The 17167-nt window shown below is 32.7% G+C and overlaps 1 protein-coding gene across 6 annotated transcripts; it reads right to left on the reverse strand.

The window, feature by feature from the left end:
• Nucleotides 1–15313, reverse strand: LOC110826166 (tRNA synthetase beta subunit family protein). Of its 6 annotated transcripts, none has more exons than XM_088209010.1 (21): nt 15155–15313; nt 14966–15021; nt 14763–14863; nt 13858–13987; nt 13635–13750; nt 13183–13249; nt 12873–12914; nt 12253–12294; nt 11651–11727; nt 11221–11347; nt 10953–11120; nt 8519–8647; nt 8314–8415; nt 8059–8190; nt 6799–6873; nt 6451–6558; nt 5542–5637; nt 5369–5452; nt 713–833; nt 496–576; nt 1–240 (listed from the first exon to the last, which is right to left on the reverse strand). In XM_088209010.1, exons 1-19 carry the CDS (start codon nt 15210–15212, stop codon nt 765–767), a joined length of 1779 nt encoding a protein of 592 aa, XP_088065136.1. In that variant the 5' UTR covers nt 15213–15313; the 3' UTR covers nt 1–240; nt 496–576; nt 713–764. The 6 variants fall into 6 exon arrangements, with proteins under 6 accessions (XP_088065136.1, XP_088065135.1, XP_088065133.1 ...); XM_088209009.1 differs by having other exon boundaries at nt 1–294; XM_088209007.1 differs by having other exon boundaries at nt 496–582.
• Nucleotides 15314–17167: the final 1854 nt, after the last annotated feature.

Below are 17167 nucleotides of genomic sequence, written 5' to 3' on the forward strand. Positions count from 1 at the left end.
TTTGAAAAGCCATGGAAACTTATAATTACAAGTTCCATAATCAACAAGGTCTCGAGTCCATCCGAGCATCATTAAAACATCATCAGAATTCTCAAATCCCATACTTGCAGAAAGTAGAAGTGAATGAAAGAAAGAAGAGTTCAGCTACTTTGAACATGCCGATATGGAAGTTTCAAGGAGACGGAAAAAAGGTTGACCGACTAAGTCTCTTGTGTTAACCAGCAATTTTGAACGAGAAATCTTCCTCGCATTCAGATGGAAAGAGAATTAAAATTGACACGCGTATCTCGATTTCTGATTTCATAATAATTATAATGATTTCAACATCAAATAGTCATTGAATTAGCAAACATCATAAATCATAGATTCAGAAATCCTGACGCATTCCGACCTGAGTAAAGATGCTGAGAACATAGCATATTTTGAAGGGTTAACCTAAAATAACATAGTTCAAAACAATGTTTTGATGAAGTAAGGAAGCTATATCAATCAAACCTTTCCACTCCTCCAGTTGGCCAATGGCTTTCAGTTCCCAAAATCCCAACTTCAAAACACCATCATGAATAGCCAATAGAACTGCACCTTCAGGTCCAAGACAAGTTGGGACAAATGATAATTAGTCACAATTGCTGCAATCATAAAGATGTAGACCCTCTAGGGCAAAAGAAGTAAAATTTACAAGGAAATATCAAAAAGGAAAAAAAAAACGCACTGTGTTGGAATTAAGAGCTACAAGAAACTTGTCGATTTCCTGGAATTAATAGCTACAGGAAACTCTCGATGTCGATTTCCATAAAAGAGCACGGATCAGGTATGTCGAAGTTATTCAAAACCTGAAAGCCAGATCAATAGTAAACCACCAAGGTGCTCCACAACAAAAACGTCAGAACTGACAAAGATGTTCATGTTATGAGCCAGTGCATGTCCCTACTATTAAAAGTACTTTATTCCATTTATATCGATTGAAGGCATGTAAAGTTCTTCAGACTCCAAAAATAAAAATATTGGCAAGAGCACCAAGTGAGTGCTTGTCCAAGTACAATTGTCATTGGGTGTATAAGTTTAACCCAAAAAGAAGAACAAACCCCACATGGCATCAACTGACATTTACCAGTAAGGATTTTTCAAAAAAAAAATATAAAAACAGAAATGAAGTTTTCCAACTTTGGAAGTCCAGTTATAGAATTCAAAGTTCCTTCTTCTTCTTTGAAATAAGCTTGGGAAATTCATCAATAGATAACACAATCAAGGTTTGTATCGTTTCAGGACTACATAATAAATAGATATCAGTCTTCATATATAAAGGCCCAATTGATGCATGCCATCATGCCTGATATTTAAAAATTAGGGCAAAGGACATTTTGATACATACTGTTTGGGGTTTTTCAAATACATATGGATTATTTTTAACATTTTCAGTACTCATGGTTGGAAAGCTAGTAAGATAATTAACACTGTTAATTTAAACGTGCATTGCGTGGATTTTAAAAAGTTTGACGTATAAACAGATTGGATTCAACTTTCTAATTTAAAAAGAAAAAAAAAACTTAAAAAAGTTGTCGTACTTTCAATATGCAGAAATTTTTCAAAACTTTCCCCCACTGTATTTTCCAAAATCTTTTTTTATTTTAAGTTTTATTATTTAGTCTTATTTTAGTTTTAATTTTTAAATCATTTTAGATTTTAGTTTTCTTTACATATAAAAGCATAATAATTAACCTTGTGTCAAACTTTTTGTGATTCAGAGCATCTACATTTCAAACTAACGGAATTATATCGCCTGACAATCAAACTACAAATACAAACTAATAGGAAGAGAACACATATATTGGATCTGGAAAGCCCAAAACCACAAGGTACAAATCGTAACTTGCCCTATAATTATGTATTTTTCTTAATTTCTCGAAAAGAACAAGGTTTCTGGCTCCAGTGTTTCTCTATGACTTTCTTGAAGAAGTGCTAGAATTTGTCCGGATGATGTCATGAAGCTTTATGCTCATTCCTATGAAACCAAAAAATGTATGGCTTCATTTGAACCCCAGTTTCTCAGTCTTGATGCTAGAGGTCTTATCTCAAAAAAGTCTTGATGCTCAAGGTCAAGAATGTAACAGATATCAAGAATTTCTGACCCATTAACTTAGAGAACTGTACCCACAAACTCATTGCTATGTCTCTTGCCAAGAGATTGAGTAGGGTGATTGTCAATTCATGGCCGAAAGCCCAACAAGCTTTTGTCGAGAATCGTTAGATAATTCATATGGCTCTTAGTATAAATGAGGTAGGCAGATTCATTGTTAGATATGGGGAAATGGCCTTCATTTTAAGATGGATATTAAAAAAAAATTTAGGATTAATGGTCATCCTCTCAACTCTAGGAAGGACCTAGGAAACCTTATAGGTGTCTTCGGTAATATGTCAAGTTTCTTTTAGTATGTGGGAGGCACCCTTTGTCGACGTAGAGAAGAACTATAGAGATACAATTACTATTATTAAGAACTATAGAGATACAATTACTATTATTAAGAACTATAGAGATAAAATTATTATTTAAAATATTCATTTTATTACTTATTTTAGATTTATATTTCTAAATATGTCAATAAGTTGTTATTAATTCGATTAAATTACTAATTACAAATTTAGATAGGATTTACTTGTAAACTAATTATGATTTGTTTTGATATATAATTAAAGAATTTAGTAATTAGTTTAGATTCAATTTCTTTTTTCAGAAAAACATTGTTATTATAGGACTAGCATTGAGAATATGGATTAAATGTCAAAAGTTGGAACACCGAGAAACACAAAGACATGTATTGGCATAGCCAGTGGAGAAAATTAACAAAGACAGGACAGACTTCTTGATCAATATCAAATGTGTGGTCCGGAATGGCAGGAAAGTAATTTTTTGGCAAAACCATTGTGTGATGAGAGACCCCTTAAGGATATCTTTCCAAATATCTTCACATCGTCATTTTTAAGGAGTAAAGTGAAGGTTATGGATTGTTCTGAGTTTGGTGGAGGAATCCAGTGGAAACTCTCTCCTTCAAAACCTAAATGATGGAGGTGGACGGATGCTTCTGGAGACATCTGTTATTGACACAACCTGAGATGATGATCTCTAAAAAATGGAAAAATCTCAGTTAACTCTCTCTACTGTCATCAGCAAAAGGACCAACTTTTGGATAGGTCCCCATGGAAACAAGTGTGGAAACCAAAGCATTATCTCATATAGCCTTCTTTACCTGGGAGGCAGCATCAGGTCGAATTCCAATATTGGAAAATCTGATGAAAATAGGCACCCCTTAGCTAACAGAATTGCCTAAAACAGGTGGAATCTCCTAACCATCTTCTTCTTTGGTGCTCTGAGATTAGAAGACTACTGAATTTGATGCTCTCCCTTCTTAACCTAAAGTGGGCGGTCAAGGCTCTATTTTGAATTAGTTGAGCCCTGGATTGGCATTACTGATCCACAGTCTAAGACAAAGTTTATTTCCTTTATTCCTCTTTCAATCTTTTGGAGTACTTGGAAAGAGCAAAACAAAAGAGCTTTTGCAGACTCATCGTTGATAAATTAGAGATTAATCATTTAGAATCCTTTATATTTTGCTTAAAAGAAAGTAAGACATTACCAATGTCTTGCTGAACCTTCTATTTTGGTATCATGTTAATATATACCTCACTTTTTTGTTTCAAAAAAAAAAATATTTTGCTTAAAAGAAACTTCACCTTCAATGGTGTGGATATGTTGGATCTTTCTGAACCTTCTATCACTTAAAGACTTTGTAATTTCTGTATATTCTTGGATGCACCTAGGTTTACACCCTCTTGATGTCTCTTAAAGTATTTTTTTCTCTCAAAAAGAAACGAAGACTAGTATTGACAATGCTATCAATAAGCAAGCCTTATACGTTGGAAGAGAGACATTCAATTGTAATTAATCTTATGTGGGCTTTCGTTGAATAATTTTCTTCTCAGTGAGAATATGATGGCCTCCTTTTGAAAAAGGGACCAAAGAATCTTGTTCTTCCTTGAGAAATTTTAGGAAGGTATACACCTATCAAATGACCCAAGTTTCATCCTCTTTCTTGTATCCATATATATTAGACATGAATGAATAAGATTCTCAGCTGTGAACAAAGACAATTTTTTTCTTAGTGGATTTCAAGAATTCTTGTTTTCTTTTTTTGAAATAACCATGCATATGTATTAATATAAGCACCAAGGGGGTGCCGCCCAATTACAATATTTACATATCAACTAGCATAGCAACAAGTTCCATAACATCCTCCATAGAACTCAGAGGATGACCCTGTAACAAAAAATCAAAAGTTTGGAACCATTTATTCTTTAAGATGTCAAAGCCATTAATATCCTCAACCCTCTCAAAAGCCCTCCTATTCCTCTCCTTCCACACAACCCAAAAAATAGTGAGCGGATTAAAACCCATCTGTTTACTTCGGCCTCTAATTCCCTTCCAAGCCCACAATTCAAGAATTCTTGTTTTCTTAGTTGATTCTCAGAAATCCTTAGGGTATTCTAGGTTATTCCTCCAACTTAGCATCATCAAAGTACCCAAAAGCTTAAACAAGATCAACCAAATCTATTCCTACTCGTATTTTGCATCAGTTGGTATTAGGACCTAATTTTGTACCTGATTGATCGGCATCATAGGGGAGAACAAAATTCAATTACTCTCCATCTCCATCTAAACATGTCCCTCAATCTCTTTAAGGGGAAGAAATATATAGATTACATCTCTAAATCAACTTCTTGTTCTTCTCAAATATAATCCTTGTCAAGTAATTGAGGGGAATAGAACCGTCCCCAATCCAATGACTGCCCATCAAACTAGTTACTGAATTGCATAACCTTCTACCCTTCAAGCACCATAAAAGTAGATGATTCAATCATCTGGTTGGGGAATTCACTGTCACAGGGGCAAGGAGCACACTTATTGACAACACAGACTCCTTTTTTTATCCCAATTTATTTATGGTGAATATGCAAGCTCAAGCAGCTTCCAGAAAAAGGCAACTATTGTCATCTAAGTTATGAAAATATGTTTATCTTACCTTAAAATACTAATTCAAAGGCATTATGCTTATTTCAGGCATACATTTTTTATTCAAAGCATTACCCCCTCATTTAGTATATCCCAACCAGTGTTATGAGTAGCTTACCCAGTACCTACCGTAGTCAATTACCCCAGCCTGTCAATCCAGATATCCAAATGTAGCCTAAGGAGTTAAAAAGATTATGCCTAGAACTGTATTAGATGCATCGATTTGGAAAAAAAGACTTGGAAAGCAAAGGCAACAATCAATAAATATTATGTAATTGTAAGTTTGTCAGATGATGATAGTACCTCAGGGTGCACAATACCAAAATTGCCGACGTGTTTCCCGTGAAAAATTATGCTGGCTTGTCTACCAGGAAGAAACTCAGGTTCCTTCAGTAAATACAAAAGAATAGTAAATATTTCAACACAAGACTGTTGCAGGTAGTTTGATGAAACTGCAACATAAATAATGCTCTTACATCTGATCTCTGTATATAATATCCAGTATTTTCACCAACAGGAACAAAAGGAGTTCCCATCACTTCCATAATCCTGTCTACCAGGCAATGAATCAACTGCAGACAAGAAATTCAGGAAAACAATAATTTAAAAAAAAAAAAAAAAAGAAAATATGAACTACACAACAAGGATGGACCAAATAATCGAAATCTTAAAATCACTACTAGTACGGGAAAAAGAAATTGAAGTTAACCCATACAGCAAGATTGTCTTCATGTTCTTCCTAGTTGAAGACAACCAAAAGTTCCATTTGTAGTGAAAGGCCAAATTTCTGGGACATTCATTACTTAAACATGTCAATCAATCCCTAGTTTTCCCCCATTCTATTTCTTAAATTTTTCTCAAATATTTCCCCCACCGCCTGTAACATACTGCAGGGGGGCCTCATGTAACACATTTTGTTCCTAGCATTTCATCCCATCACCTTCAAACTAAAGACATACTCCAACCTGTGTGTAGACAAAGGAATATCAGATCACACTTCTTACATGGTAGTTTGGATCAGAAGTTCCAATATAATTAAGCATCACACGTGTTACTGAAAGGCAATATAGGAACGGCCTCTAACTGAAAGATATACAGAGACCACAAAAATATTCTTTTCCTAGGTGGGCTTAAAATTTGGGAGCTGGTAAACTGGGAAGAGTTCCAGGAATTTGTTTTCTGAAAGAAGGGGGTAAGAACCTAGGATCGTTACCTCACCCATGCAAAATGTAGGACAAAGTGACAGTAGAAGCAAAACCTCATGGTTGGAGAAAGAAGAATTTGACAGTAGCATTTAACCGAATTATTCATAGATGATTGTCATAAAACTAGAGCTCAATTCTCACAAAGCCAAAGCTTAAACATTGACTTACAAGATCTCTTACCTCAAATCCAGAGTTAGCACCACAATACAATGCTGCCAGATGACGGCGATTTGATGCACCAACATCTTTTGTTTCATCCAACAGAGTTACATCACCCACTTCAAAAATCTGCAACCAAATTTACGCATGAGGAAAACTTTTGAGAGAGAAAATAGGCTGAAGCAGGTGAAATTTATTGCAAGGACTTTTTTAATGAAAATGTAAACTCAATAAAAACTAAAACTCAGAATAACTATCCTACAAATTCAAGAATAGCGTGAAATTAGGATAAGAAGTTTAAATGGTAGAATAATAGTCAAGGTCATTTTTGAAGAAAAATAAGTTCATATTTAGTAACTCATAAAGAACCTTTATAGGCTTTGCATGGTCTTTGTTGTATCCTACTGTTTTCAATATGCCAGGCATAAGACTGGTTCGAACAACCTGTGACAAAATAGGAAAAAGTTACCCTTATCATGTCAAAGTATTAACATAGAGAGACATTCGAAGCAAACGGCAGAGTTACACAATTTACATGAAGCATGGATAATAAACATCAGCAGAACCAACAAGAACTGAAATACCCTGGAAATGTGCTTAATTTCCCCCTTCTTTTGGAAAAAGTTAAAGCATGATTATCTTATTCCAAAAAGAAAAAGAAACTTATAACAATCACTTCCAACCCTGACATAATTACAATAGTTTAACGAGATAAAGAAGCTGAACCATCTACATACCCCTTCCCTGCTATCTGGAATAAACCAAAAAAGAAACATACCTCAATAGAAATAATAGTTGAATTCAGAGTAATCAATCAATTATTATCTTACAAGCCCTAATAACTGGATATACCATATCTACAACTTTTTTCTAAAGATATGAAGTGAAACATGCTAAAATAAAAAGAAAAAATTAAAAAAAAAAAGATACTTCCTCTCCAAAAGTGGAGCAGAATTAGCTATACAGAAAGGACAAACTAAGGCACTTTTGTTTTGCAGAAAAAGATAAGTTTATACCATTTTCCAATTCAACAGAAAATCAGTTTAAATTCCAAGCCAAACTTGAATTCTTGAAGAGCATAAGTTAAACAAAGTTTAAGCCCTTCCTTTCATTTGCCAAGCTGATCATTTGTGGGTCAGTATCAAGTTATCTTTTTTTTTTAGATAAAGGATCAGTATCAAGTTACTATCCACAAGCAAACATCATCAAATACTGAGTCATCACCAATGAGATAAATAATCATTGATGACAAGCTCTACAATAGTCACATCACTTATAACAGTAGTTCAATGCATTTTAACTGCAGCAAATGTTTTCCATCATCAACCTAATTCTAAACATCATTTCCCCATGCATGCAACAAGAAACTATGAGATCAAAATTCCTTTGCAATGGAATGAAAGATTAAAATAAAAAAGGTGATTTCCAGATAACCAAGCAGAGGAAAAATCGATGCAAGTGCTAAAAGATCAACTATGAAAATCAGTATGTTTAAATGAATAAAACAAATTGTCTTCTCCTTACATGATATTAAAAAGAAGCAAAAAGGTGAGAACAATGTATAAAAACCTTATTATTTCAAAGTATATACAAAACATCTTTTAAAACACCATGATGCAACTTGCAGACCTCAAAATCAGAGGAACGAGGATTCCCAATGGTAACTGCTGAGCCATCATCTTTTCTATTCAGCATGGCAAAATTTTCTTTGTGAGAGCACAAAATCCACATTAACACCTCTGTGAATCCATTCATTGCAATCTACAAGGAAAATAAGAATCCAAATACGTTCATAAACTGTACCAAATACAAAAATCAAGAGTGACTCAAAGAATGGAATAAATGAATCTTGTGAGAATGAATCACACAGAGACTCCACTGCACCTCTGATCTTATGAGATCACTGAGCTCATTCAAGGGCAACGGGTTCAAAGATGCAGGCTTTCTCTTTGGAATGTTATTGTAACCGTAAGCAATAGCAACATCCTTAAAAAGCAAAAAAAAAGCTGTGTTAACAAAAAGGCATGTGAAATACTAAAATATCAACAAACATAAACAAACAGGTTATGAATGCAATGACCCCTCATACCTCCATAACATCACATGGATGAAGCACATCACTTCTGGTTGGAGGTACATAGACACTGATTTTGTGTTCTTTATCACCAGATACAGAATGCTCAGCACGCAATTGCATTCGATGTAACAAATTGCTAACCTGAAAAGTAGAGAGAGTGGATATGTGATAACTACGGTTATTTGGCATGATCATTTGATAGCCAAGGAATTGAAGTATTAGCACCAAGACAAGAAAAAGAAAGCAAACCATGATTAATAGAAATGAAAAAGCATGAAGCTTTAGGGAAACAAAATCAGTAAAGAACCAAAGCATACCGTTAAAAAATTACATCTTCAACCCACATTTGTCATCCAAAACAACAACAGAGAGCCAAAATTAAGAGAATATTTGGTATTTTTTCTTTGGTACTTACAAACAGCTTTAGGTACTCTTGCTCCAATATTTCTATTTGGTAACATAAAAAGCATGGTGTTTATTAGGTTATTGAAAACGATTTCAAAAAGGTAGGAAATAAGCACTTTAATTCTAATTTTTAAAATTCATAATTTTTGCATCTAGCTAATTTACTTAATTAATCTGTCGACATCTTCTTAAAATTAATAATATACATGTTTAAGTAATAAAATATTAGTAACAAATATATGCATTTTTATTAATCTTTTTAATTAAAAAAATTACTTACAGCATTCAGTACTTTATCCAAACACGTAACTGTTTATTTCTTAAATAAGAATTTACTTTCTTTAAATAATTTAGAGCTTTAAGCATATCAAACACTCTCTAAGTTAATAGTGATGATGTCAGCAGTGCTAGTCATTGTTCAGTAGCAAGCCCCAGTGATGTTAAAATTTTTCCTTAATCAACTATCCTGAAGTGTAGAGAAATAAATTAGGAAAATATTTTGGATTGCTTAAATGCCAGTTATAAGCAGGTAGAAGCAATAAGTTAGGAAAATGTCCGAGAAGCTCATTTGCCGCTTAAAAGTAGCTTTAAGCACCATTTATAATCTTCTCGTTTTGGCAACACAAAATTAGAGTATTTATTAGATTTTGAAAAATAATTTTTGAGCAAGTAAAAAGTAAGTACCATATTTCTAACATTCTTAAGTTCTATTTTTTATATCTAAGGCATTTACTTGTCCTTTTCAAATCCTCTTAATTCCACAACAGTGTGAACAACATCAAACAAGAAACTCAAATCGTTTATAATTTTTTACCTTGATTAAATCTTCTAGTGATTCTTTTCAAAAGCATTATACATACACACACACACCCACTCCAAAGTAAAAATTTTAACATAGTTATTAACATTAGAATATCTTATCATATATTTCATAAATATTTGCAATAAATATGTACAACTTTTTATCAAAAAAGAAATATGTAAAGATTTTACCAAAATTAGGTTAGAATAATTATTTTAAATGATTAAAATATATGAGAAAGACTACAAATCTATAGTATCCTTTTTGGCTATTTTAGCAGTACAAGGTACTTATAACATCTTACAAATCACAGCAACTGCTTATCTTTTACAGTAGTACTTTACCCAACTGCATAACTACTTATTTTTTAACAAGAATCTACCTACTACATATTCGTCAGCAATCCCATATAATGCCTAGATAACCAAAATGTTATAAAGTAGTTATACTTGGATGGGAAAATCAAGAAAATAATAATCGACTTACATGAAAAATAACAGAGCTTGCATGACTTTGAAACAAAATCAAGAAGCAGATCAAATTTACCAAAACTAACAAATAAAGCTGTGAACTCCCTTATTACACCTTCAAACATGCTCCAGCCAAAATTAAAGAAAGGGGGTTAAATTAAAATAATATGTAGACACTAGAACTGCTCATTTTGCAGCAGCATGCTATAACAATGTCTATCTTTCTGATTTTATGCTTCAGTTAAGTCTTTACCATGACCAAAAATCCCCTTTTCTGCTTTCTGCTGGAAAACAAAATACTTACATGGCATCCCAGCTTCCCAAGCATACTTCCATTCCCTTATAATTTTTATATCACATCCCCCTCCTATTCAAGCAAAATGCAATACTACGAGAGATCCTTTCTTATTTCAAAAATAAGAAAACTACCAGAGATCCTTTCATATGGTTGAAGAAATCACATTGCTGACACTCTCAGTGTCTATCCATGCATCTTTTGAATACCAATTACCTCACACTATTCATGTGTACCAAACCAATAAACATCTAACATGATATGGAAAATTACAGTATCTCCCAATAGCAGTACCAAAGTGAAGATGTAGATGATAAGCAAGAATTGATGAAATGAACAGATCATTTGAAGTTGATTACTTGCCAACATATGGAGGTTATTTACAGTGCATGCCATAACTCAGATGACACCCATGAAAAGACATAACAGTAAATGAAATAACAGATTAGGAAATTAGCACAAGTACTGTTGTACCTCCTCAGCCTCCAAAGAAACTCCAATTGACCCAGTGATATAAGATAGAGGAACGTCCATATTGTAGACTGCTAAATCAGGATAGACATGTGACTTTCCATCAAAATAAATCACTTCCACAGGTTCGATCTCAAATTTTCTCTCACAGTATGCTGAAAATGTTGTCACCTAAGAAATTGAAATAAACAAAACGAAACATCTATAAACGGAAAGAAATATAAATTAGCAACCAATTACCACAAGCAATGAGGATTTTTCAACTCCATACCATTGTGTTCAACACAATCTTAGCCTTCGTTAAGTCAGTTGCCGTGCATTCAATGAGAACATTCTTTGTCCTTAGAGTGATTGCTGAATGTGCACCATTAATAATTGGCGGTAAAGACAAAACCGTTCTGAACAAGGAGTTTAGGTTATTTAGCAAACAGCTTTTTGGCTCCAAAATGAGAAACTAAAAGTTGATAATTATATAGAAAAGAAAATTGAATTTTAAAAATCATATCAACCTCTGTAAAGATAATATCCTGAGTTTTTTAATAGCGAAACCTTTGAATTAGAAGAATTAGCATAACTGCCATCAAATTAAATTTGAAGAAAGTGGAAGTGGACAAGACGTTAACTACGTTAAAAAATATGTTGATAGGGAAGAAATAATAAGATCATATGATGCATTTGGCATTATGACGAAACAATAATACCTGTTATTATCATATATAACAGGGAAGACCGGTGAGTTCTCAATTATGTGCAGAAACTTCTTCAATTTCAGATCTGACTGCCAAACATGTCAAGGAAGAAAGTATATTAAGATAATAGACTAGCAGTTGTTCTGAAGATTTTAACAGTCCAGAACAGTGACTATCCATTCTTATCACCATAAGAAATGTCTAGAAAGTAATAGCAGAGTTGTTTAGTTCTTGAAAATTGCATCAGTGACTCAAAAAGGACCTAATAGTTACTTCCTTATCAAAACAAATCGGCTAGTTGTCCCATTAATATTATGTTTGCTCAAGATGTTTCACTGGTGAATTTCTGATGAACACATACATTTTACATCAAGCATTCAGGCTTCCTCTTAGAGATACCACAAATGAATAGACAGCACACAGGATGCATCTTACTTGCTTATTAAGGAAGAAAAATTTATTATTAGCTAAATCTGTTTTTCCATTTGGTTCGTGGTCTTTACCAAAACTTTCCAACCATTTTTTGATGTGTCAACATGAAATAAAATCTTTTTTTATATTGGTCCTCATCGCTCATGGATCTCTAAAACTCAAACTTCCTACTTCGTACTCACTTTGTAAAACTCCATCAGTTCATCAGCTCTGAAACTTTTCACCTGCATCATAAAATCAATAAAATCGGATTTACCACTGTGTTATGAATGTCAAATCATCCAAATGCAACCACCACCACAAACCAGAAACAGAGAGAGAAGCAACGCATGCTAGAAGAGACAAGCAACCAATTCCAAGCTAATAGAAAACGAAAAAGTCAGAAGAAAGCGGCATCTATGAACAGGTATCCAGGCTCATTTATTAAAACTCAACAGCTAGCAATTAAAGTTATTGAAAAGACATTTCCAGGACCAGCAAAACAAACTAAAATGCCATGCCCTATGAAACAAACTGTAAAGTTCCTAGAGAATATACCACTAAAACAAGAGCAATTCTAGTTATCAGAGGCAACTACTCTGAGAAAAGATAATTAGGGGCAACTTATTTCCAACAAACCAAAGAATGAAAATTGAACTCACAAGATTTGCAAACCAAAAGGCAATATTAGAAAACTTCTACACTAGCTTCCTCTATTATAACACCTAACATCCTATGATCCAATCCAGTCCACACAGATACAACAGCAACATGTTCTTCAATCAATATAAATCTTGAATAACGAAATAATATAATCACTTACTTGTTTCAGTGGCACAAAATTTATATCTGATGGAGACAAAGCCTGAAGCAAAGAGAAACTTAGAAGTTAACGAGGATAATTATCTGTTAGTATTCTTCATGCTAATAAAAATTCTTGAGACAGATTCTTCATGGAAAACTAAGGTCAACTTAAGTATAAGTAAGGCCTTCTATTAAAAAAATGTAAATAAAACCAAGTTGCCAATGCAAACAAATTTCCAAGATCTTAGCCTACCAACAAAATAGGGAGAATGGAAAAAAAAAAGTATATATGAAGACAATTAATTACTAGAGAGTAAACAAAAACCAACCTCATACGTGAATGGGCCTTGTAATGTATCCAAGTCATGAGTTCCAATTGCAACTAGGGTCCTTCGTCTGTAATTAATAAAACAAATCAACAAAAACATCACAGAAAATAAAACGCTCCTGGTGCCTAAAGCATTTTTTCCGTGCATTCAGTCAATCACTACTGAAATGAAACAACCACACCAAGAAATATATAATGAGCCCACAACCCAAACTAAAATACAATTAGTGAAACTCAAGACAGATCAAATATCACCAGAAGACACTGCAAGAAATCATTTTTAAATCTAGTACCAAACTACAGCCAGATAAGACTATGTAAGAAATTACACAAAATGTCGTAAGAAACTGCTCCTACAATTCTCACCATCACTAGTGGCAAACTTATAAATCTAAGAATTACGATAAAAACAAAGATCTATCTAAGCTGAGTTACCAATTCTGCACACCCTACCGGCAAATATTTTGATGAAGCTTGTCTTGCAGATCAATGAAGCTATTATAACTTGCTTCATCGAAAGTAATACCTCTCAAAACAGCACATACAACAAAAGGACGAATCTTAGATGTCTGCAAGAGAAAGGGAAATGGACAATTGTCATACAAAGAGGAGAAAGTATGTGTATCAATTAAACATAAACAGGCAAATAAAAATCCATTTCTGAAAAGATAAGTACCTCTGGCTTTACATACATTTTAAGCATTGAATCCTTACTGATGTTAGCCACTTTGTAAGTTGGTATCTCCTGCTGCTTATTGAAAATGCGAAGGGCTTGAGCTAGCCCTTCAAGGCAAAGCAAATCATATCTGCATGCATACCAAGTAAGGAAACATGAGTGTTCATTCTCTAAGTTTCAATACTCTCAATAGCTTTCCTTATTTTTTCTGTTAATATAATATGTTCCAATCAAATAAAACCAACATCAAAATAATTAAATGGAAAAACACATATCATATAATCATCAAATAAACTCAAGCCAAGCCCTTTGAGCAGTGAGCAGTCTATATGAGTGCCATGTGGCCAAAGATTTCATCAAATGCGTCATTTTTTATTTTTTACAATTAAAGTTTTTAACTTTAAGAGATCCCACACTAGCAGGTAGGTTCTACTGAACAAGAACCAAAATCTGCTTCTCTGCAAAGGAAGAAGGAAATGGAGATGCAAAGCTAAACACCTGAATAACTACACTTCAATCTTAAAGAGGTCCCCTATAAATAAGAGAACAACTTCGACCACTTTGTACTCAATATCATCATAAAAATGGCAAATAGAAGGGTCAAAACCACGAAATTTTGTTTAACCAAATACCAAGTTTATATCTTTGCTGACATACTCATATGTTTGACACAGAATCCAGTCAAGGGGAAGTTATATTATCAATAACCATACACATAATATATATACCCATTTATATGCAGTCGTTCAACAACACTAGACAGTGGATACTCATGTATGCTTCTATATTCATTTGACCACCAAGACCTCATATCTAGTTTCCTAAATGTTAATACAATTACAATATATAATATCAGACACTGATTAAGTATGACAATATAAACCTATACACATGTCTATACGTACCTGTTAGCAGGAACTTCAATTTTGTATATGACTTCCTCATCATCATCCGCTTCCTCTTCGCCCAAATGCTTTTCTTTCCTAATTATAGCTTTCTCCGTTGTCTGACATACAAATGCAACTCCAAGTCAAACAAATAAAACTAACAACTCGTCTAAATACAAATAAAACAATCAAAAACGAGACAGGAACTGCGAATCGCTTACCACATCGTCAAGCTCAATACCAAATCGGAAGCACAAATCTTCGAACTCCTCTTGTGCTACCGAAATTCAAAACGAATAAACGCGAAACAGTTAACCAGTATCTTAGCATAAAGGAAATGTCATTGACTACTAATTGAGAGAAAATGAGAGAGAGAGAGAGAGAGAGAGAGAGAAAGAAAAAAAGCTCACTGTAAGATTTTCCTAGGGCTGCGAAGAGACGATCCCTGACAACACTGACAGTAGGCATGGCGGATTTCCGGAGGCCGATGTGCGTGTGGCGGAGCCGCGGCGGAATGAGGAGTGGAGAGCGAAGATAACGAGAAGAAAGTGGGGGGAACACTCGGAATATAATAGGTTGGTAGGGTTAATTAAAGATAAATTATTATTTTGGCCCCAAAACTTTGGTTATTATACAATTTAGCCCCAAAAGAATTTTTTATTACAATTTAATCCTAAAACTTTCTCAATTATAAAAATTACTAATACCATTTAATTTTAGATAGAAAAATTTTATTAAAAAAAACAGCTTTAAATTTGTTTCGAGAATAATAAAAACACAAATACCTCATTAAAATCAACAAGAGCAATCCTACATTTGTGTAGACAATGATTTTATGTACTTAAAAATGATCATTTTTCGAAAAACAAAAATAATTTATCATAATTGAACTCAGCAACCTCAATTGTCTATTGTTACGTTGAAATTGGTCGAAAAATTTTGAAGCAGAAAACTAAAGAAAACACAAAGAAGATACGGGTGAAGACAGAGGAAAAATATGAAGCAAATTTGACCATAAAATAATTAATATAAGAGAAAAAATATGAACTTCTTTGTAAAATTCAGAATAAAAATAGTTCATACCGATATGTAACTGAAATTTAAAAGAGTGATTAATACGAGTAAGAGTGATTAATTATCCCAACGTTATTATTCGACGAGTTTCAACTAATATGAACCTCAGCTCAATAGTTTTATTAAGAAAACTTGTGACTTGAAATAGAATGATATTATCTTTTAAAAAAATTTAGGGTTTGAAAGAAGAAACCAAAAAAAATAGAATAAGAAAAAAAAAATATAATACCCTTTGTTTGAAAATTAAATTTTTAGTGAGTCGATTGTCTTATCAACGTAAAATAAAAACATTACTAATAATCGGTAATTTGTTTAAAAATTACATTTATTAAAGTCGTCTGTTCGAAAAATATATTTTTGTTGAATAAATTATATTTAATATAAATAAAGAGGAAGGAGATCCATGAGAGCACTAAGAAGATGACAAATCTTTTTCCTAATTTCCAAATTAGCCTCAATTTATTACAACAAATTTTTTGAGGACTAAATTGTAATGTTGATCAAATTTTGAGGACTAAAATACATATTTATCATACATAATATAATATAAATATATTTTTAAAAAATTAATATATAATTAAATGTGTTATATAAAATTAGTCAATAATACAATTAAGTAGTTTAGGTATATATTAGTCTAATATATAGTATTTTAAAAAAAATTATTATATAATTAAATGTGTTATATAAAATTAGTCAATAATACAATTAAGTACTTTAGGTATTATTAGTCTAATATATAGTATATTTAAAAATATTTAATCTAATTAATTATATATATATATATACAAACATATAAATACACAAATTAAAAAATAAAATAAAATGAAACGGTGCCGACAAATCTATAGGTGTTTCTCTTATATCTAACTTCTTTTGTTTTTTTCCTTGTTTTTGTTATGATATTTATTGTATAATCCAAAACGGTGACGTATTAACTTGATCTATTTTTATATAAATTGGTCTCTGCAACTTGTATTCTCCATCATGTTCTTAAAAATATAGTCTTTTGCCTCTCTCTTTTTCTCTTATTTAGTATATAAAGTTTTCTGAAACATGCCTGATGTTTGCACTGGTAAGTAGAGTATAAACTAATATATACATATGTATATTTATATTCGATAAGGTATATGTATCGTTGATAATCCGTAATGGTATTATTTGATTTTAAATAAAAATCTAAACATACGTTTGTTATCAGGTGTGGGGAAAAGTTCGTGGCCGGAGTTGGTTGGTATGGACGGAGAAATAGCTGCTGAAGTGATCATGAGAGAAAATCTGAAGGTGAAATCAACTGTGATTGTGAAGGAAGGAATGATTGTAACTATGGATTTTCGTTGTGATAGGGT

Source organism: Carica papaya, chromosome 8 (genome assembly GCF_054855325.1).
Source record: "Carica papaya isolate Zhongbai chromosome 8, ASM5485532v1, whole genome shotgun sequence".
NCBI classification, from domain to species: Eukaryota; Viridiplantae; Streptophyta; class Magnoliopsida; order Brassicales; family Caricaceae; genus Carica; species Carica papaya.

What these genes read in the sequence shown, in the direction of transcription:
- LOC110826166 (XM_088209010.1), bottom strand. Translation starts at nt 15,212, where the DNA reads ATGCCTACTGTCAGTGTTGTCAGGGATCGTCTCTTCGCAGCCCTAGGA. An exon ending in AAGGCCCATTCACGTATGAG is followed by an intron (nt 12,915 to 13,182) that starts GTTGGTTTTTGT and finishes TCTTTGCTTCAG; the next exon opens with GCTTTGTCTCCATCAGATAT. An exon ending in TTTCTTTGGAGGCTGAGGAG is followed by an intron (nt 8,648 to 10,952) that starts GTACAACAGTAC and finishes TCTACTTTTCAG; the next exon opens with GTTAGCAATTTGTTACATCG.